Source organism: Lichenostomus cassidix, chromosome 2, assembly GCF_008360975.1.
Source record: "Lichenostomus cassidix isolate B80296 chromosome 2, HeHo_3.0, whole genome shotgun sequence".
Classification (NCBI taxonomy): domain Eukaryota; kingdom Metazoa; phylum Chordata; class Aves; order Passeriformes; family Meliphagidae; genus Lichenostomus; species Lichenostomus cassidix.
The window spans coordinates 49,378,905-49,404,773 of record NC_139482.1 but is presented as its reverse complement, the minus strand read 5'-3'; the positions used below and the strand labels follow the sequence as shown (position 1 = coordinate 49,404,773).

Genomic DNA, 25,869 nt, shown 5'->3' with positions numbered 1-25,869 from the left:
TTAATATTGCTCATTATGCTATAAAATGCATCACACTTGCATAAATGCTGCCTGGAATAAAGGAGGTTTAGGCTGCCCATTTCTTTGATTAGAACAGAAAATTGAGTGTGTTCCTGAAGATTAATTCCCATTAAATGCAACCTGTGATGGGAATTACACTTTTGAATGTTGCTACACGTACCTTGATTGACCAGGCCTCCTTCCATTCTTCTCACAGCATTTTATGAAATGAGTATTGGCTTTCCACATGATACAAGCAAAATGCTGTCTCAGGTCTCACTTTTGGTAACTGGTGAAAAGAACTTAACTTCTGTAGCCATTTTTACCCTCTAGAATCCATGATTTGTTCAGTGTTTCTTCTCACAAGAAGGGAGCCAAGTGTTGTGTTGCTAATGTTTTTCTCTTGAGGGAAACTAATGGTTATAGTTTAACTCTGGATTTAAAAAAATAAATTATGGAGGAGTACTAGATGTCATCCAAACTGATTTGGAAAGAGGGAGGGGTAAGTGTAATCTGCACTTGAGATTTTGTATGCTTGCTATTTCTGTTCTGAAAGAGCTAAAGACTGCCATTATGGGCAATAGAAGCATCTTGCTGCTCAGTTCTAAAATTGTTTTTGGAAATTTAGAAGAGTGGAGCTTGTGATGCCTCTTTATTTTATGGTTTTTTAAGATGCTGTTTTGTTTTTGTAAACCCTTCTTGCAGAAAGTTCAGGGCTAACAGATTTTTGTAGCAAGATGTGGTATGATGACAGAAAAGGAGCCTGAATTCCCTTCTTAGTTGGAAAGCCAGAAATCATCTGCTCTGAGCTGCCTTTTAAAGCCCAGACTTTGCTCTGAGCTAGTTAAAGCAGTGCTTTGTGTCCAGCTTCAGACCACGAGCTGTGCTCTACCCACGCTGGGAGAAAATCAGGTTTTTACTCTTGGGCTGTTGTTTTCCTCATGAACTCTTAGTTCTTGCTTGGGCCACCACCAAGCAGGAGGGCATGTGGCAGCTGCCTGCTGCACAGGGAGGGTGGAAGCAGGAAGAGCTGAACTCAGCCCCAGGTTTGGAGCCCCCTCAGTGCAGAAGGTACATGGTCACCATGGCCAGGATTTCTTGGAATCAGTTTGGCAATAATGCTACCCTGAGCCTGCCCTCCCACACCAGCTGGTTTGACCAGAGCATCATATTCTACCTCACAGGAGGCTGCAGAGTTCACAAGCCATGGGCCAGTAAGAAATAAATGTGGTAGCCCTGTACAAGACCCAGACAGACATCTAGCTGCAATCTAAATAATTATTTTCTGCATCTCTTAATTTTTTAATGTATGTGTAATTACTGTTGTATTCATTCAGTTTGGTCCTTCAGAGAAGCCACAGTGAGGGCATCTTGTACCACAGCTTTATCTTGAAAGTTTCTCACAGAAATTACAGCTATTCTGGCAATTGTAGGAGTTTCTGGGCTGCAGCCATTACTCCAGAGAACAAGGATGCAGCTGCATGTCAAGGGTGCAGAGAAACTGCAAGACCACACCTCTCTCACTTAGCACCACAAGCACCTGACTGACATCTCCTGTGCTGTTTGCATCTTCACACTGATTGTAAATGTGACCCAAAGTACCAGTAACAGAAGGAGGCAAGGATGGAGTTGCCTTCGCTCAGAAGTTACAAGTTAAATTCACATTGCTTCCTCAACGGGCTGACACAAAATTCCAACTCAGTTCCAGTAAAAATGAAGAAGTTCAAGTATCCTTTATTCAAGGTTGAAAAATGTACCACACCACATTATTGCAAAAGTTCATAGGTACAAAACACTTTGCAGCTGGTGAGAAGGCAATAAAAAGTTGGGTTTTTTTAAAATTTGTTACTATAAATTACTGTTACAGTACTTTGCAAATACAGAATTTCAAATTGCATCATTTTTATTTTTCTAAAATTGCCCACAGTACTAGAAATTCCTGAAGATAAGGCAGCTGTTTGTTTAAAAGAAGAGGTAGCTGGTGTCAAGGGATTTCCATTTCTCTTTCAATGCCCACATACTTAAGGGCATCAGCTTGGCTATATCTGAAATTAAAAAAAATACCAAAATCACAAATGAAAAAGAACAGTATCAAGGAACATTGTTACCGCTAATATTCTATACTTTTTCCACAGTCCTGAACTTCATATTCACTACTGAAAGCAACTGCATTTCTCAGGGTTGACCTACACAGTATTGCCACTGGACGGCTTAGTTTTTGTCAAGTGAGATGACTGTAGAAGAAAGTAACACTTGCTTAGCAAGCACTTCTCTGTAGCAATGCAATACTTCTTGCCTATTTCTGAATGCTGGGGGAGTCAACGCCGTAACTGGTACCTAGGGAACCCTACCAAAGTCTGTTCCCATTTGTCACCACACTTTGCTCTGTACAAGCTGCTGTTCCAGGTTTGCAGGCTCTTAACCAGCTGCTTTGCTCAAATCAGTCTTGCTATGGCATCTGGCTTAACAAAACCCATGTGGGGAGTGCTGCTTCTCAGCTGCCAAGATCTGATGTTGCAAGGATCACGCAGGCACAGTAATTAACTATGAGCTGGGCAGATACTGAAAGCTAATCCCATCTGTGAAATCCATCTACCCACCTGTAGTCAAAGAACAGTTCTTCACCAGTCTGAATGGCTCTTTTAGCGAATATTCCTATTCTGTGATCACCATTAACCATCATAACTGTTTTAAAAGAAATAAGGTATGTTAGTACAAATACTGATAAAATGCACACTAAAGAAGTATCTCACAATATTGCATACACTGATGAAAAGCAGGCAAATGTAAAACTTACCTTTTGCATAGCAGTTGGGATTTACTGAATGGTTTGCAAATCTAATTTTGTTGCCCTTGCGTGTTGCATCAACCACAAAATCTAGGGGGGACAGAAAAAACAAAACCCACAAATGATGGATAGGTCATCTACAAACACAGTTTTAATACCTAGTGTGCTTGCATCTTAGCAGCTGGAGAAGATAACTGCACAGCTTCCCACATGGAAGAGCTGGTGCATCATCCTACAATAGCTGTACTCTGCTGCTCCACACTGTGCTTTCCCTTCACCTCCTGCCATGGTGGCACCACCTTACCTTCTCATTGAAGCTTCTCTACCTTTATTCTACAAGGACAAGCTCCATAGATATGCTAAGTCAACACTGACATAAAACAGTGGTTTTTTTCCTTGTTTCAACTATATTCTAGTATTTTATGGTTGACATAGTGCAGTCTGTATTTTTCTCTTCTAGTGGCACTAGCCACATACCACATACCTGTATGTGCCTTTTTCCCCCTGACACAATTACCATCATAACTTACTGCTGGTTTAAGTCAGTAAAATTATTTCAGACAATACCTGGCAAGCCTTTTAAATTCTTTAGTCTACTTAATGTCTGCACATAATTTACTCCATGAAGTTCTACTTCTACTCCTCTTGTATAGCTGCTTGTGTAATAGGCTCCATCACTACATCTAGTTGACTAGCATTTAGAGAAAAAAAAAAAAAAAACCTCAAACACTAGCTATCCAACAGGATGAATCCACACACTGAAAGGGAAAGTTGTGTGGAAAAAAATCTCGTTACCTGCTGTCTGCAGAAGAGCAAGGCTGAGCACAATGCTGAGCACACATACTTTACTTGTGCTGCCAAGGGTTGCAAGTAATGCATACATACCATTATTCAAGTTAAACAGAAAGCTGCACATGTATTTGTCGTACACTTTTCCTCTTCTGTCTGCCTCATCCTGAGAAATTATCTGAAAGAAACAGTACTTGTGAAAAAGAGAAGAACTCCTTTGTTTTGTAACCACAGCAGCCTAATGTCAAATCCCTCTGTCAAAACATTCTGAAAGACAGGTGGGAGTTTTTTATTCCGTGGGATTCAAAGTATTCCCAAACAAAGTATTGTTTTCAGCAGGCATTCTGCACTCACCAAACATCAATGTTTTGCTCTTAGCATAAATAAACTCTTTCAGAGCAGAAGAAATGCAAGAATTGCTTCTCCTCTCAAAATCAGGACTGCATACCTGATTCAGGGCTTTATTGCTACAGAATATAGCTTAGTGAAAGCACCTGCTGACTTTCAGCACTATACTAAATTATTTGCCACCAAATTCCAAGCATGTCTGAACTGAAATTCCATCTAAGATAAAAAAGACATTCCAGTCTCTCCTTCTTACAAGAACCTATTTCAAAATTTTTTTGGTATTTCAACTGTGTAGCTTACTGCGGTCTGAGCCTATGACAGCGCTATCTGTACACTCAGTCAGCCACATGGCTCTGTCTGAACGTGATACCAACTTACAGGCAATGGTATCCCATGGTTGCTCCCTGTCAATGCCTAACTTCACCAATTAAGCTCACAGCCAATGTTCTCCATTCTTACCTCACCACAGTATTCAGAGATAAATTCATTCTTCTGTACAGGATCTTTGATAAAAATTCCCCAGCCTGCCACATCTGAAGGTGCCAATAGTAAGTGCTGTGGAGCAGAAGAAACGAAAAGTTTAGACATGCCTGGCTTAGATCTGAGTTCAAGTTTTTTTCCATTTTGTTTTGTAGCATTTAATTGTATTGCTTAGTGAAATGTATATGATGGGACTTCAAGAGAGCAGACAAATCCAGTCTCTTCTAATGATCAAACCCACAATAAAATTAGAGTTTGTGGATCAGAAGATGGATGTAAAAGAAAAATTACCTCAAGTATTTGAAAACTACTAAAAATTTTAGTTTAACCTTGAAATGAGGTTGTTACATAAAAGATCATTTACTAAAGACTTCAACCTCAAAAGGTCTTCAGACAGGAGCCCACTGCTGATCAGCTCAGTAACCAACTGAACTATTTTATGAGAAGATGTTCCAGAGTAGAAATAAACTTTGGCTTACTGATTTATTGATTTATTTATCTGCCAGAACTGAATGGGCTTTCAAGATGTCCTCAGAAGACTGTATACAAGTTTATGCCTTAGAATCAACAACTGAAGAAAGAAACAGCTTCTGGACTCTGGGATAAACTTCCTTATGCTGATCTGGGGAAAGACTGCTGAGGTATCACTTTAAAAGAGCAGCCTATTTCCAGTTAAGAAGCAAACCCTGGATGGGGAAAAGGAGATTCTCTGCTGCAGTGCTGCACAGAAAACACTAATTGGTACACAACAAGATGTAGGTAGAGTTTAACAGCAGCACATGAGCAAGCCAACAAGTGACAGCTCCCTTCCTTGCTGTTTGGTTTGGGTTCTTTTGTTTTCTTTTCCTGATTGACAGCAGGAACGCAAAGAAATTCCATTCTCTGGTTTGGTAATATAAGAACACCCCAAAACCCAGGCAATAGGCATGCACTTGTATAACTCTGGACATACTTTTTTGGATCCCCTCTGAATGCTGCAGTTCTTGCAAGAAACATTTTTGCTGTCCCAGTGGTCAGCTGCTCCACATGTCAGGCAGAGGTCAGGATCACACTCACGGACAGCCAGGTAACAGGGGCACTGCTTGGTGTTGCATTGTGCTTTACAACGACACCCAGGAAAACGATTTTGGCCTACAAAGGAATGTGTGGAAAAGGAAAACAGCAAATATGAAAAAATACAGCATAAAATTAAGACTGTGCAGATTACAGCATATCAGAATATTGGCAACACATCATTTGATACCTGCACAGGACATTCAGAAGTACTGTAAATTCCTTCCTTCCCTGATTTTAATTACTCTTCCTCAATTATAAGTCTGAAGACTGCTTCTGACTTCACACAATGGCTAAATACAAGGGCCAGATTAAACTGAGCACATGTTCACACTATTTGACACAATTCCTGTACCACTGTCTGCAGTATGAACAGAGTGGTAGGACAGAGTTCGATGGTGGGACAGTGAGAGAAGTTTATAGATAACTTTTAAATGTTTTACTTACATTCTGAGCTGCACTGACAAAACTTCTCACAGAAGTTTTGAGCAATTACACATGGGCATGAGCTATCACAAGGCTGACGTGGGTGATCACATGGCTGATAGTTGTAAACATGATTCGATGACCCATCTGAATAAAAATAGCAACATTTTGTAAAGCTGAAAGTCACAAACAATATACAGTTCCCTTACTCTAAGGCAGAAATTCCCTTTTAGTTATTTACCTAAGAAAGCCCAAACATGAACTAAAAACCCAAACCCACGAGTGGGGTTAAAAACCCACAAAACAGCAAAGCAGAACTGCAACAATAGTGAGGTGTTTTACACCATTAGCTGCCCTCCTAGTGTACCTCATTCTTCCATTGCTCAGCTGCTTTGAGTAGTCAGAGCTGAAAGCTGTTTATGTGGAAAACTGAGAAACGAAACTACAATGGTATAATTTCCTGTGCGAACATGTTTTGGAATAGCACTGATATTACTCAGCAAAGTAAATTTGCTTAAACACCCAAAGCAATTTTTAATGTGGAACAATAGTCAACTCTCAAACAAGTAATGCTGACAATGTAATCCCTGGTTATTATACCACTGTGCTTTCCCAAGTCAATTTTCCAGTACAGACAATGCAGAAAGTCTTCTAGGCAAGAAAGGAACTACCAGGGAATAAAGTCTAGAGCTTTACCTATAGAGAAGCTAGGAAAATTTAGTGCTATATAAATTTTATTTGCTATTAATACGCCTGAGCTTGTGTTGGGTTTGCATGAATGTGTAAATTTGTAAAAATGCTCAAGTTAGCAATCAGCAACAAAAAAGGAGAGAGACAAACTGATTAATTATTTATGTTACTAAAAGTTCCAACCACACTCAACAAATTTTCAGATAATTATTTCTAAATTAAGCTGGTTTAAAAAAAAAAAAAAAAATGTACTTTTTACTGCAGTTCCTATCCTTAACACAGTTTTTACCTGTACTTCAGTGAGGCCATACTGGAAAGACTGTAAACTCAGCCTCCTTCCCTTTTTATTGAATTATACAGAGATTTCCATAAGTGGAAGAGCTAAGAGTAGCTTTTGTCCCTACAGTATCAGTAGTGAGAGTTTACTTTTTTTACTTTTCATTCCCCTATAATTTCTAGCTCCCCACAGAACATATATAATAGCCTAACATAAAAAACCAAACCAACCAGGCCCCCCCCAAAAAAACCAAAGTCAGAAAAAGCAATAGTAGAATCTTAAAAATTTCAGGACATAAATTGAATGGAAAGATGCTAACCCTTTTTCAGCTGTATCTTTCTGCAATGAGCAGCCCACAACCTGCAAAAACACAAAACAAACAAGAAGGTTGACAGGAACTCCTCCTGCAGTGGGCTGGGAAAGGCAGCTGTATATTGCACCCACACTTGACTTGAGATGGGAAAGCTTCTGGAGACAGGAGCACCTGCACACAAGTCAGAGGTGGCTGCAGCAGAACCACCCTGTCCCAGTCTCTTGGGCTTGACAAGATCAGAGCTCTGCAGGCTTCTCCTCCCACTCCCCACACCATTTCTCTAGTCCCAGGATTGTACAGATGAGCAGTCCCCACCCAGCCCAGGCTAGAGACACTTAAATTCAGATGGCCTTGAAGGAAACCCTGCCAAGCGCAGGCTGCTGGAGCTGTTCCTAGCAGGCAGGAGCAGCAGCAGAAAGAAGGATATGAAATTGCAGATCTGGAGGGTCATGCCTAAATGGGGGGTGAAAGTGGGACAGCTGTTTGCTTCACAGGACTTGGCCCCAGCACCACTCTGGTCATCACCTAGAGATCACAGCCAGGTCCTACCCTTCACCTGAGGAGCTCCAGGTATTTGACAACAGGAGACAATGTCTGCCTGGCACAGCCACTTTGAGGGGACCTCAGTGTTCCTTCTGGCTGGACATTTGTCCCCAGTTGTCTTGGCTGGTGGTGCTGCACTAAGCCTTTTTCCCTTCTACTTTTAACTCCACACTCCTTTCTCTTAGGTCCTTACAGGAATTCAGTGTCCCCTTTCTCAGGTAGCTCAGCCAAGCACACCCTTTGCCAGAAGTGGTGGTTTTGTTGTGTGTTGGGTTTTATTGCTTGGGTTTGTTGGTTTGTTGTGTTTTTTTAAGAGTAACATGCTTTTGGTTATCATAACATAACTCACTATACTTGAAAGTTCTTGTAAATTACACTTATCCCTTTATTTTGTATCCAGTTCAGATTGCAAGCTCATTGCCCAGGGAATGTCAGCTAATGCATAAAGAGCATGTCAGATACAATCAAGCAAAAACACCTGTCTGGACCTTGGTACCAAAAGGAAAACCAGACTTTTAATTTCAGTAGCCTTAAAATCAAAGGAGAAATCAATTGTTTTATTTTTTTCTTCCATTATGTGCATTTTAGTTACCACTTGTATTTCAGTGAACACACATAAAAAATTAAGGATTTTTGACGTTTATGCTTCTTGGACTTCCTTAGTATATCATATAACAAGAAGACAATATGGGAGAAGCTTCATTCCCTGGCCAAGTCATATATTGCCAGTTCCATCGAGCAACCTCACTTTCTCTGAAGATTTACTGAGCAGCCCAGAACACTCATGAACACAAGTACAAAAAATCCCCAGCACAGAACACCTAGAAAGCTATTCTGCCTTTCATTTAATGTAACATTCAGCAGTTTGCACTCTGAAAAAATATTTCCTGCTGTAACTACTTAAATGGACTTTTTAGCTGCTACTTCTTTCATAAAAGCATAACAGCTTCTACTTCAACCTAATGGTCTGCTGTGCCCTCCAACAGCTTCAGATAAATAAGGTTCTCTATGAAATTGCCCTTTTACAGCTTTACTGTGAGATTTAACTCAACAACCAACTTTCTTACAAGCACTGAAGGAGGCCATACAAGTTAGAAACCCACAAAGGCAGATTTGTCGAAGTAACTAAAGGCTGAGGGGATGGAAGGAACCCAAAGACTATCAGCATCACAGAGCACTGTAATAAGTAGATGACATTCCTATTAAGAGTGACTCACTGTAGAAGAAAAAGCTACCAACATATATTTATGAATTATGAGACATTGACTCTACAAGAAGACACTTCCCATGTACCTGAAAGGAGTGCAATTTTGAGTTAAATTACTCTAATGCACATCAAACTGCTTTCTTTCTTGTCTGCCTGGTATTTAGAAAATCTAACAACACCATATTTTTGAACAAGTCTTTCACAGAACCTTGTCTGTCACCCCAAGATAATAAGGACCTACAAACACACCAAACCCTTAAAAGCTTTCTGTGGCCAGACTTCTTAAAATACCTTTCATTAGCAATTAGCAGCTTTACTTTTTCTCCTAAGGTAAAGGCTATCCTAGTATTTTAACTGTACACAAACGTACACATCAACAAAGCATTAATAGTAACAACTCAAAGCAGAAAGAAAACTACAAGTGGCAGTCACAATGGGAAAGGCGTGCATCTGCTCTGTCCCTCTTCTGGAGAGACTGGTGTCACAGGAGGGAGAGACAGGGGCTGGAGACACACAGTGGCAGCAGGAATTGTGGGGAATGACACAAGGAAACAGGAAGCAGGCTGCCAACACTGACCAGCTCGACAGGAGCTTTGACTGGCACAATTAAATAGTACGTTCACTGGATTGTAACTTCCAAAACCTGCTACAAAGCACTGCAAGTTCCCCTGGTTAGTGCACAAAGCTAAAGCCTGAGTAAGCACCGTACCAAAGGCAGAGTCATTTTTGTATCTGCCCTGTAATCTGCCATCTCAAACAGAAACAAAAGGCAAGATCTGGTCCCATGCACCCAGAAGCAGAGGCGAGGAAAAGACAAAGTTGAGAAACCACTCACGACTTGAAGCTTCATTAAAAAAAGCCAACTGGAAACTCTGTAGCAGGTTTCCAAGCAAGCCAGTGGATTTGTACACCTGGTTGCTGACATCTGCAGGAGAGCCAGCTTAGAAAACAAGTGTTTCCAGAAGCATCATGACAGAAGTTGTCAAAGATATTGTTCTTCTCTCCTAACAACCTACTAGACTTTGCCAGTGGTTTTGGGCAGTAGCAGCATCAGCCAAGCTGGCACTAAAAACACACTGTCTGGAGGAAGCTACTCCAGCATTTCTTGCCCTGCACAGGGACACTTTATCAGAAAGAGCACTGAAAATTCAAAATACATGCCAATTATGTCAAATACGTAGTTGGGTCTTTGCAGTGTCTGATTTTATGGCATCACTCAAAGACTTCCATCTCCCAAATCATCTGATCCACAGCCTGCCCACCCCTCCAGGACTCAGCCCTCCAACCAGGTGGCACACAAGAATATCTGTGCCAATGCCTCAGCTGCACCTTTTGCCTGATAACAGTAAAACTTTAAATCTGTACAAAAAAGCATCCTGAACTCTTGGCATAACTACATAAGCTGTTCAAACATATGCAGTGAACAGCAGTCCAGCAGAAGGTAGGGACAGGAGGAGGAAAATGAGAAAGTAGAGAAAAAAAAGAAAATATTTTCAAGTAAAATTTACTAAGTGGCCTCTGAATAGGGGTTGAGAGAGAAGAGGAAAACCAAAACAATAAAGAAGCAGCTTTACACGGCCTTAAACTCAGTACCAAAATAGAGGAAGGAGTGCTGATTAGGTAAAGCAAATATAACTCAGCTCCCAGCAATGGAAGAAAAACATACACATGGAAGAAAGAACAGTGCTGAAGTATACTCTCCCTCCAGCACACACCCATGCTTTTCAGAATTCTTTCTTTGTTCAGATTTTTTACTGGCTTCTATGCAAAGTACTCAACTCTCATCAAGACTTTCTCAAAGTAACAGGTTGATCTGGTACATAGGCCAGGCTCTGACACTTTGTGGTTCTCCAAAAAGCAACTATATTAAAAGTCTTTTTTTCCCACTGATCAGCTTTGTTACAGCTATCTTAACAAAATAACTCAGGAAGGAGGGAGACAAAATGTTTCATTATCTAAGAGGGGTGCAGTCCTGCCAGTTAGTTACTCAGTATGCCCATATGGGCACCAAGACGACATGGGAAATAGGCAAAGTCTTGCAAGAAAATCTACCCTCAAATCAGTTATAAGAAGCCAGCAAAAGCAGCCTTTTGCTGCTGCTTTTCTCTTTGGTGATGCTGCTTTAGCTCAAAGCCTGTCTGCCACACACACAGAGACAACCTGCAGACAGGTAAGAGCCCTGCAATGGAAAAGGGCAAAAGGAAAGGAAGGGCCTTCCTGGCTCTAGAACTGGATTTATTCTAAGAGTGAGTACACTCAACAAAAAGAAAAGTAAGAAACAGAGAAAGGCTTCCAAACTGTTGTCCCAATTGCTGGTTGTGGGACATCTTCAGAATGCTCAGATTACAGTAGGATGTAGGCAGGCTAAACTGCTTTCCTTTTTCAAAAAGCTACTGCCCATAGAAGAATAGAGACAGCTTGATTGCCACATATTTTGGGACATGAAATTTATAAAACTATCTCCTTCCTTCAATGAGAGTTTAAAGAATTGAAGGGCATTTCAAAACTTAATTGCCACCATGAAAGCTATTATACTGGCAACTAATAAAAACAAAATAAAGTTAAGAAACCCCCTGTGTGCTTTTATTTACTTGGGAAAAAAAACCCTAAACTACAAAAAGTCTCAAAACTCCTCCAAAACAATGTCAGCCTGGTAATCATGCAATCCATTTCAGCTGCAAAAATACATTTGAGCCTTTTAGCTTCTCTTTCGAAGTAGATGTAGTGGTACCATTTTTATAGCAACTTGTGTGAATCTGACAGTAAGCTAATTCTCAGCTGTATATTCCAAACTTGCACCATGGTTAATAACCTAAATTTAAACAGCCAAACCCACCAAATGCCCAAACACTTGAAAAGCGTGCCAAGAGCATTAAAATCAATAGCTTTTGCTGAGAACAAAATCTCTTCCAGATGCTCACTGAATCTTTTCCCAGCTCACGCTGCCTGCCTCTGTGCTACAAAGCAGAAATATTCTACTCCACGTCAACAGGATCTTTGAACCAGTTCAGGAATTTCACTAGGCCTGGAAATAATAAATAGGCAAGCTAAGACAGAAGCAAGAAGAATTGATGGGAGAAGAACTGGAAGGACAAACTTGGAGGAAAATAAGGCATGTTAAAAGGAGAAATAGGAAATTACATGGGAAAAAAGTGTACTTATTGCTTGCTAAAGAAATGTTCTTGCTAATTTTCAATCAGCTTTTTATCTCCTATGTTCTTGTCTCTGGGAATAAAAATAATCAATGCAGAGTTGCATTTTCCAAACCTCAGAATTCTCAAAGAAAAATGCATTTCACTGACAGACAGTAGCCACCAAGCTTGCAATTTCAACAGAAATTGTTTCATATGATCTTTGTGGCTCCAGAAAAGCATCATTTTGTTCTTTCTTCATTGCACCTTCACTTCAAATGATAACTTGTTAACCTGATTCTTTAGCTGGTGTTCTAGGTGCTAATGAAACTGAGGTGCTACAAAGGAATAGTCTCTCCTAAAGAAGAAAAAGGCAATCCTACTAGTTTGCTACCTGAATCTTGCTGGAATACACTTCATCATTAAAACAAAAGGTTTCATTTACAAAATATCATAGAATCATTACTGAATTCCATTGAAACACTTCTAAATTCGATGTTTATTGCTGCAAAAGAAATTATGCTACACTATCTTGAATGTTGCAATAAGAAGCATAGGTGATTTCTAATCTAAACAGAGTTCTGACTACTTGCAGCAATAAACCTACAAGAATCTGGCTGGTAAAGAGCTTAGAAAGAAAGGAGAGGGAAAGAGAAGAGGAAGGCTGTATTTGCCAAGGCAGTAAGACTTTTGTCTGAAACTAAAACACCATTTTGTTTTATTGATGCAACTTTTTGTTTTGGAAGTAAAAGAAAAGTTGCACAACTTTTCCTCCAAAATACTTTCTGTTCTGATCCCCTGTATCTCCAATTTATTGTTATGCTAAGGGTATTTAGTAACAGATTTACCTGTGTTTCCTTTTCTTCTTTCTGGGAGGAGTATCAACATCTTCAGCAGGGACTGGTGCAATAATACTAGATTCCTTTACTCTAAACTCATACACCTAACAAGAGATACCATAACACATCCACGATAAATCTCTCACTAGTACAAAGTTGCTCATATTCTAAGTTAGTATGATTTCCTCCAACCAACAACTTACAGATTATATCCAGTTATAGTCTCTTTTCAGTACATTAAAAGTTGATTATATTTGTCATTTAAGAACTGATAGTCTAATTTTAACCTCCTATATGTTTAATTTTAAAACAGTTTTAAAACTAACTGTTATGTATTTGTGGTATGAATTCTGGACCATAGCATTCTTGGGAAAACCAAGAAAATTAATTACTTTTCCCTTTTAGTAATCAATACTAGTATTTGTATACTTTAGTTTTAAAAGTAAAGCACTATCACTCTTAGCAAGTAGCTTCCCTTCTTACCTGTCTGCATGTTTTGGTCCCAATCAGTCTGGCAATTGCACAGAAGTTGTCATAGTAAGTGCCAATAAGAACTCTAAACATTGAAGCTTCTGCACCACTCCATTCCACATTCTCTGGAGGCTCAATATTTGGCTTCATCTTTATTGGTGTTTGACACCTAGAATTTGCTTCTGTAATAAATAATCAAGAGTAAGGTTACATCTCAAAATTCACATTGCTGTTAAAAATGTCCAATCATTAGCTGCAGTTAAAAAATATCACAGCTTTTTTGTTGTTGTTTCCTAAGTGCCAGAAAAAACAGAACTTTTCAAATGCTTCTTACAGAAGCTAACAGTAGCTATTATACAACAGTTTGAATGACATGACCTAAGCATAAATTGAGACAATACGAACATTTTTTTACAATTTGACTAAACTCATATTATTCCTCTGCCTTTTCACTCAGTTCTATACATTCCTAGCCCAAGTTTTCTGGGATTGCACGGCTCAACTTGTTTTGCTTATTTGTTGTTTTTGTTGGGTTGGGTTTTCAGTTGTTTTGGTTTTGTTTTACCCTCTCAAGCACTACAGCTCACTGAATGAAGCAGCACTGACCAGCCTTACCAGAGGAACTGGATGTTTCGTCTTTCTTTTCTTCTTCCTCTTTGTCGTTGTTCTCCCCGCCGGTTTCAGTGCCGGCTTCGCGGTCGCTGTCCGTGTCCTTGGACTCCAGCACGTTGATGGTGGGCGTGCTGGGCCGGCTGGTGTTGTTGGGCAGCCTCCCCCTGCGGCGCCCGCCGGGGCGCTTCGGCGGCGTCTTGATGCGCTCGGCCGTCAGGGCAGCCGCAAACTCCTTTGCGCCTTCCTGAACACAAAACAGCACAGCTGACGGCAAAAGAATTGACAAGCACTTTCACATGGGTCACGGTTTGCGGCAGAACCCCTTCTTGCTTGCATACTGAGCAACTTCCCTTTGTTCTACAAAATAACCACGTGCACGGCAATTCCAGCTAAAGGCACTCCAACCAGGAACATAAATACTCTTGGTGCTACCATGAAAAATATCTACAGTTACAAGGTACTCATATCAGTATTTTGGTTCACCTTTTACTTTGGCTGCCAAGTGAAAATTAATTCAGTAGTAAATTCCTACTTTCCCAGATGACAGAAAAAAATTAGAATTTCCCACAGAAAATACCAGCAAAAATACAAGAAATCTTCTTGCATGTGGCACTTAAACAATATGTGTTCTGCATTTTTTAAAATGCAAGCATTGGTAATTTGTTTTCTAGTGGAAAGGGGTATGATATTGTATAGCAAGTTTTTTAGATGGGAAAATTGCATAGTTTCTCATACTAAAAAAATTAACGGTATTATGAGAGAGATTTGAAATTATACTACTAAAAATTTCACTTTATTCATTTCCATCCTGTTGTTTCTTAAGAGCACAAGTCCTGGATGTGGAATCTGCCTTTGGCAAACCAAAAAACCGTTATAATTTCAAGTTGTGATATAATTTCCAAGAGAGCAAAGTCTGCAGTTCCTTGACTAGACTGGACACAATAGCAGCAACACCATTATCAGGGGCTAGTAATATTTCTTCCCTACAAATATCTCAAGCTAAAATCTACAATTATTTCTACTTAAGACAATTGGAAATTAATTTTTTTTTCTTTCACACCCACTGAAGGTAACACACTTGACTGCAAATGGCCCACAAGCAGATGTACTATCCTAGATCCAGCATGTCCTTAGATAAAGTGTATCCTGCTATACTGCAGCTAGCACTCAGTGAATTGTGACACATAAAATTATCTTACCAAATGTTGGTAACAGTGAGGTCCACAAGGCTTATTATCTAATGCTGTTTCTGTATTCTTTCGTTTATAAGTATTAGGAGTTGCATGGAATGCTGTTGAATCAAAACATCACATTTTTAAGTTTTCATATAAAAATACATTAAATATCTAACCTCCAACAATATCCAAAACACAAGGTTACCAAGACTTTACTAAAAGCAGAATAAAAATATTAACAAATGAAAAAAAAAACCCCACAAAATAAACCCCATGTAGTGACATACGACTTAACACTTAAATACACAGAGACAGCACATAGGTAAGTTTCACATATCATAGAATGGTTTGGGTTGGAAGGAACCTTAAAGACCGTGTAGATCCAATCCCCCCTTGCCATGGGCAGGAACATCTTCCCCTAGATCAGGCTGCTCAAAGCTCCATCTAACCTGGCCTTGAACACTGCCAGGGATGAGGCAGCCACAGCTTCTCTGGGCACCCAGTTCCAGTGTCTCACTTCCCTCACAGGGAAGAATGTTTTCCTTACATTAAATGTCAACCTATCCTCTTTCAGTTTAAAGCCATTAAACCCATTTACATCACCAAAGACAATCATCACATTTGTTTCACATATCAAGGAAGATTTGGTGTGCAGTCTTTTCCAACAAAAGAACAGACTTTACTTCGCTGTAATGGTAAACAGAATTATTCAGGGCTTCTCCTATAAATGATCATCTCTTCAATGTGTAAGATTCAGTTGTTAAATTTCTATCTTGTCAAAAAATCCGATCCCCTGCATGCTTTGGAAAGGTAATAGACCCAGTTTACATTTTCATCAGCAAAAAGGACACAGAAGCATTTTTGCTCTATTAGTTTATCAGCTCTCCAGCTAAGCTGACAAGATACAAGAATTCAGTTCCTGTATCCCAGCTGCAGGGTAAAAATAAGTTAGCATTGCACAGTCACTATGGATGAGCGAGCTAAGCCTGCAGCTTGCAGGGAAGTGTCTGGTCCTGTATCTGACAGCCTCTATAGAGCTCTGTAAAAGCTGCAGAACAGTGACTCAGAGAAGAGCAGAACTGGGCACGTTGCACATGCAACATGAGCACCTTGAGAACAGGAGGGCAGAGCTTCCTACCCATTCTCTTTGCCTGAGCCAGCTCTCCTCCCGGGCAATCCCTGTCTCCCAGCAGGGTGTTTTCAGAGAGACTGACTTCACGGTTTTGCTAGAACTCTCAGGAACTTCTCTGCACCCCTTACAGAGCTTTTCTGAAGCCCGGTGCCACTACACTCTCATCAAAACTCATGTATTCACGCTTCCAAATTATATCAGGAGCTTTTTGAGATACTGTCATTAGTTTTCTGTAAGCACAAGTCATCTGTGTTCAAGGAAAAATTATTTTGTTTTTTAGAGAGAGACAGACAGATAGATACCAACAAATACTTTTTCCCTCCAAATGTGTTAACAGTGGCATACAGAACTGAAAGGAACCAAAATGGAGAATGGATGGAAATTTAAAATTAAAGAAGAGACTATTCAGCACTAGCTGTTTGCAAGCTCTTGTTTTGGCACCAGTGGGAAGGGTGACCAGTTCCATCTTGGAAGCATCACTTCATGTTTCCCTCCTGTAAAGGAGGGTGGGTTGAAAAATCAAATCATAAATTCTATAATGTTGCGCCCCTATTAATGACGCCAGCACACAGAAATCCCCCCAGGAAAGCAATGTACTCTTCCAAGGCTTTCTTATAATGGCATAAACGATATAAAAATATCACTAATTAAATATTACCTCATTTTCTCCAGACAAATATGTTATATTTTATAAATCTGGGAACATCAAAAAGCTTCAATTTTCTATATATGCTCATACAGATATGTAAAAATTATTTACAAGCAAGTAAAGGAATGTAATTTATGCATATTGTTGCTATTAGTGCTCTTTCTCCCCCTAGATGCCAGTTAAAAGCTTTTATTGGTACATCACTTCTCATGTTTCACACATCTTTCAAGCATTCATATATTCTGTAGGTAAAATATGTTACACTTAGTTACAGTAACAAAGAAACCATGCAATTTAATGCCAAGTTATTCTACCTTGTTCCATCTTTTAAGAAACAATGAGATGATGGGAGCCATCTACCCAAGAGTGGGGGGGAAAACCCCCCACATATTTTTCAACACTGCATCTTTAAATTTGCACAGTATACTATTTCATTCAGTGTTTTATTCCATTTAACTGTTTTACCTCCTCTTCACACCATAAGGAAAATAACTCTTCAGCAATGCAAAAGAACAGTAAAACATTTGCAAGCCATGATCTATACCAGACTGCTGCAATGTGCAGAAATCAAAGCTATTCTTTTTACATGTCACTTGCAGATGCAATCATTTCTCTCACAAGTTCATTTCTGTGAGGTCCTAAAATGAGTACTTTTTTAAAAAATTGTTTTCCCTTAGACAATGAAGAAATGTTTAGTTTGTAATACAGTGAAACAAATCAACCTTCAATATTTTTAAACCCATAAGACCTCAAAAATAGGCTACATCTGATACTTAAAATTAGAATCATATCTTGTGTTCAACTATTTAAAAACACCCAACATGGTACAGTGAAGAAAATTATAGTCAAAATCTATCACCTCCGTTGCGAGGTATTTTTTTGGGAGGCTTGTTACAAAGAAAGGACCCAGGACAAGAATAAAACTATTTGCATAGTGGTACTGTGAATTTTTAAATATCAGTAGTAATTTTTTTTTTTTAATCACAGAAGACTTCATAGAATTTCCTAAACACCTAAAAGTCTGTATTTAACTATTTCCTTAAGAGAAATCATTTTATAACAGCTTCACTGAGCATGTTTTCTGTCTTTGAATTTATTATCTGTGTCATCCCCAATGGGCTCAACTCTCATTTTTCATAATGTGAAAGTACACAGGCAACAGTTTAGCCTGAAATGTACATTTGCTTCACAGTCAAGCTATTTGGGAAATTCTCCCTACCTGATATTTTTCCTTCTTCTAAATTCTTTGTTAGTCCAGACATTTAGGCATAATTCCTTGCTGTCAGCAAATGAAGTCGGTACACAAGTTTTTTCAGTTATGTCATCACCTGCACATAAAGGGATTGCCAGGTCGTCAAGGGGACTTGACACGTTAAAAATCTAATAACTTTTCCTATATTTAACTCAAATGTTCTAGAACAAAGACTGGAAACTCCATAAAATAAGGCTAACCTTAACAAAAATGGAATCTAAGAGGGGGAAATACAAAAAGCAAAACCAGACCTGACAGAATTCCTGTATTATTTTAATTCTCTCTGCCTTCTCCAGAGACTTACAACCTTTCAAAGTACAAATCTGATCACGGTAGCCCACCACATTACCAAAGTAATGGTAGCCCATGTGGTAGTCCACCACATTACCAAAGTAATTCATCAAAAATATCATCTGCAGAAGTTAGGACATCATCCCACAGCACTTGACAAGTGCTTGAAAAAGAAAATAGAGGCAACTATAGAAATATAGTAAAAGTTAAATTGTAAAATTGTTGCAGAGACACTGAAAATTGCTACTGCAGCCTTCCAGTAACTAAAGCAGGTTTGTTTCAGGCTTTTTGGGGTTTTTTTTGATGAGTTACTTATTCCAAGCAATGAGCCTGGTGAATTTTGACCAACAGCCTTAAAATTTCAGAAAGTAAAAAGGTCAAACAACCGACTGTCTCAGTTTTCAACAAAAAAAAATTCCGTGCTCTCAACAGACACGCAGACAGACAGACACGCAGACAGAAAACAATCCTCCTTCCTTGGTGTAACTACAGACAAAAGCAAAAAGAAGCAATGCATTCAAAGCAGTGAGCAGTCATTGTTGTGGCGGAATTTGGGTATGTTTTCAGGGAATGGCAACTGAAGCATCAGTTTACTACATTCAGAGTCCAGTGTTGAGGCCACAGGGTGAACATCAAGAGATCTCTTTGCAGTGATCAAGTATCAACTACATTATTATCAGTGACAATGCATGTGCTGCATAAGCTGTCACAAAGAGCATTGTCATAACTGGCTATTTCACTCTCCACCTGACACAAAGGTACATCTTGAATGCCTCCACAGTGGAAGTGCTATTCATCCCTCTTTCTGCTATGGCCCTGAATCCTGAAGGGATGATTTCAAGTTTGGGCACTTTTAAGTATGAGGAACAGTTTAAATGAAGCCTCGGACATACACCACTTTGGAAAGAACACTGACTTGCTTAAAAGATGTATCAAAAACCACCAGCAACAGGAACTTAGGCAGTCTTGTAGCATAAACACTTTGTCTTCCATCTCAAGGTTATGAACACAGGGAAAGGAGGCACAGTGCTTTTGGCTTAAAGGATGCTGCTAATGGGAAAACAAAGGTCCTTCAACCAGTCAGTGAAATGGCTCTGGACATTCTCACTGCCTGAACCTGGCACATGACAAAAAGTACAAAACTGTGAAGCCACTCTTCACAGCATTTAAAAAAAAAAAAAAAAAAAAAGTCTCCCAGAACTGATGCCTCAAAACTGTGGTCTGGTAATACCAGGGTCCCCAGAGTAGCAGGTATGAACACGGGGTCAGCAAAACCTTTCAGTTCTACTTCTATCAGTCTGCAAACATAACCATGAAAGACAAATCTACATAGACTAAAGAAATAATGAAATATATACATGTTTTAGAGGAGCCCCCATCTTCACTGAAAAACTCCTAAAAGTTCGTGAAATCATTGAGAAAAATGCCTAAATTCACTGCACCAGAAATATCTAAAGTCTTCAGAGGTGCCACTAAGATAAGTTTGTTCTCACTATGTCCAGACAATGCTTTTTTGTTGATTTAACAATCAAAATCCTTTTAAAATGGCACCCAAACTCTCTACTAGACTACTAAGAGTGTCAAGAACTCCTAAAACCCCGGCCAGACAAATGTATTGCCTAGAATCAGCACACAGCTTCACTTCCCTGTCCTACAGACCAATTCTGCACACAGCACTTCCCAGAATGAGTTCTCCAGGCAGCTAAGACACTACAAGACCTGCAGCTTCACAGAACACGTTGTGTTGAAGCTGGCCGGACAAGACAGCAGCTGTACCTCCAGAAACTTTCTGTTCTTACATGTTATGGAGAAGTAACAGCTTCCTTTTATTTTTTGATTTGTATTTTTAACAGAAATATAAGGAGAAAGTGAAACTAACAGTCCTAACTCCAAAATGCACAAGTATTACAAGAACAAGGAGCATGAAAAGCTTCCCCCCTCCCCACCATCTGAGAACAACTCCAATTCCTCCTCAAACTGAAAGGCAACCAAGGGATACGAAAAAGCAGCAGCACTGTGCAAAGCCTTCAGTGTGGAGTACAAATACAGGCAGGTTGCGTGTGTGCTGATGAGAAGCTGCTGACAAAGCACAAGGATCTCCAAATGAACATGCACGCGCACTCACAGTGGAACATGCAAATGAACAGTTAAGTCAAAAGAGAAAATTAATTTGATATAGAGGGCACCATACTATACTGGTACAAGTTGAAACCACTTCATATGTGGCTGTTAGTTTCCTCTTTACATTTAATTCTTTGTCCAGAGTAAGAATTGTCTCAAGTAGCACTTCAGAATCTCTTCACTCTTTGCAAGTGAAAGCCAGCATCACTGCTGAGCTCTTGTTAGCTTGTTGGCCCAAAAGAATTGGGGCAACATGAAAGCAATTCAGTGGAAAGGACATCACAATTTGTAAAACTCAACTCTCTGAAACAATTCTTCAAATAACCAAGTACAAGTAACATGACAGAATAAAAGAGAGAACTGTTCATGAATGTTCATTCTCCCTGCTGGAAAATGAAGCAAGTCTGATGAATAACCAGGATTTTTTATGGAAATGTACATTCCATTCTCCATGCACAAACTGAGAAAGTGTAACACAAAAACAATAGTAGAAAATGCCATTTTCTTGCAGAGTGTATAAAAAGAAGTGATATTACAGATTAGCCCAAATCAGGAATTCTGTATGAACTCCTAAATGCGAAAAGGATAACAAACAACCCACATAGGTGCATTTGGTTTTTTTGAGGTAGAGTTTTCACTGCAAAATAAGGTCAACATGAATAAGCTGTTTTCATAAACTTTACAGATATTCCTGCTATTATTTTTTCTTTTCCTTCCTTCCTTCCTTCCTTCCTTCTGCATTGCATCTTACGGTACTTTTAAGTTTCCTGACTTGCAAAATAGAAAGTAAGATATACGCAAGCATACTTGAACTGTACTTACGATGTAAGAAGCAATCGTATTTAAAACAGCGTCTACAGAAGAGTGTGTGAAAAGAGTGCAGGCTTTGCTCCCTCTGAACAGATTTAGCATTTGGTCCATCTATGTTTGGTGTGCATTCAGGAGGAAGAGCTCCAGGAAGCTGCTGCTCAGTGAGTTCTTTGTATCTTTAAAAGAAAGTAACAGAAGTAATTTATTAAGTATAATTTTTAAGTATTTTCTATTCCAGTACCACTCTGCATTTCAAATGACAAATTAAAAAAAAACCTAAGAAATATGTGCCAGCTACAAAGGACAATCTGTTAGTGACATGACAAGTTATTGATATCATATTCATCAATACAAAGTGACTAGGAAAGAATGCATTCATTTTCCAGATCATCATCATCTCATACATATTACTCACTAACTCCAAAAAGGGGATAATCTATTTTTTGAGGTGGTAAAATAAAAGCTACTGTTAAAAAAAAAATCTTAGTAGAGACACACAAGCACCCACTTTTTAGTAGTTTAAAAGGAAAGCTAAAAACCACTTCTGTATTGTTTGGCTTGGGAGAAAAAGCCAAATGTCTTCAAGTGTCACTTGCAGTAGTTACACAAATGCCACAAAAATAGCTGCAAAGGGGACCATTCCTAATCAACATTCAATCAAATAAATATTTAATGGATTTATTTTATATAAGAATTTTTATTTCATAAAGCAACACAGCAATATGCCCTAAGAAATACATTCTTACTTCTCTTTTAATTCTTCTGCTGTACCCTTGTCTGGAAACATTGAGGAAATGGCTTCAAATATCTTGTCAGAAGGAAATCTCCGAGGTGGGTGGGTTTCTTTCTCTGTCAAGGAAGCGAAAAATTTGGAAAACAAAAAAAATATCTTTCTGCTCCTCTGCTACCTCAAGAAGGTGTATAGAGAAAGGGGGAGTTAGCCAAAATTCTAATTTAAAAAAGAAGTAAATGTTTTTATTTCTAAATTTCTTACAATTTTAACTGTGTTAAGTGATCTTTCCGGCTGACAGAATTCTAATAGTAAAATTTGGGGAAATTATTATTTCACCAGCAGATGGAGATGGAAATTCAGAACTCTGCCTGCTTTAGAATAATGATACATCATTTTCTGATGAGTACCAAAATATTTATTAAACAGATACCTGACTGGTTTTTGGTGCATCTGACTGCCTCAGTATGCCAATAAACAAAAATTGGCAAAAATGCCTTTCATAGTGTTCTCAATACAAATCTTGAACTAAATGACAAAGGAAATTACAAAAATTATGCTGCTTTAGACCTGAAAACTATCACATAGAAAGATGAGTTTGAACACTTATTGAGTAGTAAAATGAAAAGCTGTGGTTTTAATTTTTAAAGTCTGCAGATAGATGTACCCATCCTGTTACCTTCCCGATCTTTTTGCTTGTCATCTCTCTCATCAGGATTGTCATCTCCATCATCATCATCTTCATCATCACTATATTGACCAAGTGCATTGACCAGCTCAACAAATATTTCATCATTGATAAATCCACACTCTGAAATTCAGCAAAATTAGGAGTGAACAAAAAAGCACAAGGTATGTATGAAATATTTTTAATCCTCCCTACACTTTAATTAAATTAGGGCAAATGCTGTCATTTATGGAAGGCAATTTTGTTTCCTCTTAAATTGCAGTGTATGAACCACTGTTCAAGACAAGTTAAAAATGCTCATTAATTTCCTAGACTGACAACTGGGAAGGAAAGAAGAAAAATTTCAATAATTTTTTTCCACAACTCCCACATGTATCTATACTGGTATGTACTACCTACCAGTACACGTATATAAATCTCTCTTTCTTGTAAGATAAAAAACACTACCAGCAAGATTATTGAAGAGATTTTATGCCAGAATCCCAGTTCCAGTGTAGTTGGGTTAAGTCAGTCTGGAAATGCATGCTAACAGTCTATAAAGTAATCTTTAGACAACTAAGGAATCTCCAGAGAGGTTTATGGTTGGTAGTTCCTTAGCATCCATTTCCCACAATAGACCCCACTGGCTGGGTGATAAAAAAAAAATACAGTTATATACAAAAAATTCAAGAGAAAACTGAAAGATACAATGATGCATATATCTACTTATTAGATTATATTCTGCTATGACATTCAGATGGCAGAACAGATTAAACAATAAGGCATTTCTGCACAAAGGAAAAATCATAGTTAGTGCTGACAGAGGCTATTACAAAAAAAAAAAAAAACCAAAAAAACCCCCAGAAAAAACCCAAACAAAGAAACAAACAAAAAACCACCACATGAACTGTGTGGGAACTGTAGTGCTTATCACTGTCCTATTGAACGTGGACTGGGTTTGAATGTCAAAATAACTTGATGGAAAATAATAGTTTTATTACTATGTAGACAATGAAAACACCACTTGGATGTTTTAAACACTCTTAAATATACACACACAGGTTAGTACAAATTATCTCCCAAAAGTGCAATTACAGAGCTAGTTTACAATTCTGACTTTTACATGGCAATGCCGCTGGATTACAGATTCCCACAGTATTTACATTTAATTACAGTCACACAATACTAGTTATTGGGAGACTAAGAAAAGTCTTTCTGCTTTTAATATACTTTATATATTATGAAGAACCCATAATAACATTAATTGGCATCATAAACTTGGGTCTCAAGATGCTCAAACAGGAATAATTTTAAAGCTAAACTCCTTTAATAATAAATTAAATCACTAATAGAGACATTTACTAATAATGTCATCATTTTGACACAGCCAGTTTTCTGACAGGGATATCAGCAATCAGAAATACTGTAAAAATATATGAAGGCCAAATACCATTAAACATTCCATGTTCCTTATGAAATACAAAGGCACTAGCTATCCTGAGGGCATTAACAAGTCTAGTGTAGGACTGAGTAGCATTTATGATTGAATCACAGGCTTAACCTTCATAAATGGTACGTGATGAACTCAAAAATGTGTTTTCTCTTTCTCAGTCACTTCAGCATTAACAGGACTACAATTCATTTTAAGAAAACTACTCTCTGTTTGAGTTAAGGGGTGGAGTGTGTGGGTACTATTCCTGTGAAGGGGGAATCACAGTAGTCAAGAGAAACCTTTGCAATTGTAAAGTTGAGGCTTGTGTAAGGTAGTTCTGAGGGGGCACAGAGCAGGTGAAAAGTTGCCACTTCACTGAGACTTCAGCAAAGCAAGAGACAGATTACACTGCATGTAGTCCAGCTCCCACACAGGAGAACAGGTAAACTACATCTAAGAATAAATACATGTAATGTACCAACAGAAGGATACAACTTTGGTCTATAAGCTGACTTAGAGAGGAGGTTTTTAAATAGCTAGCAAGTTCTTTAAAGAAAGGAAGGAAAAAACCCCACAAACTTACTAGAGGTTTTGAATCACATTTGAAATATTGTCATTATCAGAGTTTTGCATAATTCTCCTGCCACTTTCTGCTAGGCAGGACAGGTAGAGACATTATGTATAGACATTATATGTCACATATTCCAAATAACATATAATACATATAATAGTAACATATTCCAAAGCTCTGTGCACAAAACTGAGTACCAAGAATCACTGTATGGGTATAGGGAAAAAGTTAATGTGCTTAATTTCTCCATACTACTGCTTTAAAACTTCGCAGCCTTATGAAAATGCAGAATGATACATTTAAATAAAGAAGTCTGTTATACCCAATATTTACACAAATGTAGAGATTCTAGCAATACTACTGCAACAATAAAGCATCAGGCCTTAAGCAACACAACAACAATTATTTATATAGGAAGAAGTGATTAGTATACCTGAGTGTTTGGGCTCACCTCTGTCTCCATGCACTTTCCCATCATAGTTCTTGATCAGTTCTTCAATAAAGGTACCATCCTGGTCAAGCACTTCATCTCCCATATACGGAATGTTATGCAAAACTGTTTCATCCTCTACCTAGGAACAACAGTTATAATCAAACAATTTTAAATTGTGCTGTCAAGTGACCGTTTCTGCATTGTTTTTCACAATCTACAAGAGTCTACCTATCACAGTAAACTAACTGGCTTCACTGCTCTAGCACATTTACCATTAGCTAAGAAAGTAAAACAAAACCCTCAGTGACATTTAATAATTGTTTGCATTCTTGGTGGCTGGCTCAAAATATTAACGCTAGCTCCTAATCTTAAGGTCAGCAGAGTTTCTACAAAGCTTCTACAACGAAAACTCATTAAGTTACCTGGCTTTGGGAAGCTTGCATTTGGTAAATTCATTCACCATCTCTAGGTTCTCTCCTACAGTAATGTAGGAAACCACAACGGGAACCACCCTTTCATTGTTTTGCCAGAGATAAGAAAATATTTTACAAAAATACTCTAAATTAAAGTTGTCTAGACAGCAAACAGAGAAATATTCCTGACAATTTAATCTGAACTCCACTGTCTCTTTTTTTTTTT

At 38.5% G+C, this 25,869-nt stretch overlaps 1 protein-coding gene across 5 annotated transcripts in view; it reads right to left on the bottom strand.

The window, feature by feature from the left end:
* Positions 1 to 1,702: 1,702 nt before the first annotated feature.
* Positions 1,703 to 25,869, bottom strand: part of EZH2 (enhancer of zeste 2 polycomb repressive complex 2 subunit) — a 49,832-nt gene continuing 25,665 nt past the window's right edge. For 3 of the 5 annotated variants that reach the window (XM_085051524.1, XM_085051522.1, XM_085051526.1), the window contains 16 exons: positions 25,231 to 25,369; positions 22,807 to 22,938; positions 22,144 to 22,246; positions 21,410 to 21,573; positions 15,167 to 15,258; positions 13,971 to 14,211; positions 13,368 to 13,537; positions 12,894 to 12,988; positions 7,171 to 7,211; positions 5,906 to 6,031; positions 5,358 to 5,536; positions 4,385 to 4,480; positions 3,674 to 3,755; positions 2,798 to 2,878; positions 2,601 to 2,685; positions 1,703 to 2,045 (listed from right to left, as the gene is read on the bottom strand). In XM_085051524.1, the coding sequence (XP_084907650.1) occupies positions 1,985 to 2,045; positions 2,601 to 2,685; positions 2,798 to 2,878; positions 3,674 to 3,755; positions 4,385 to 4,480; positions 5,358 to 5,536; positions 5,906 to 6,031; positions 7,171 to 7,211; positions 12,894 to 12,988; positions 13,368 to 13,537; positions 13,971 to 14,211; positions 15,167 to 15,258; positions 21,410 to 21,573; positions 22,144 to 22,246; positions 22,807 to 22,938; positions 25,231 to 25,369 (1,887 nt within the window). In that variant the 3' untranslated portion in view covers positions 1,703 to 1,984. The remainder of the gene's footprint in view (positions 2,046 to 2,600; positions 2,686 to 2,797; positions 2,879 to 3,673; positions 3,756 to 4,384; positions 4,481 to 5,357; positions 5,537 to 5,905; positions 6,032 to 7,170; positions 7,212 to 12,893; positions 12,989 to 13,367; positions 13,538 to 13,970; positions 14,212 to 15,166; positions 15,259 to 21,409; positions 21,574 to 22,143; positions 22,247 to 22,806; positions 22,939 to 25,230; positions 25,370 to 25,869) is intronic. The other 2 variants (XM_085051527.1, XM_085051523.1) reach the window with 1 other exon arrangement.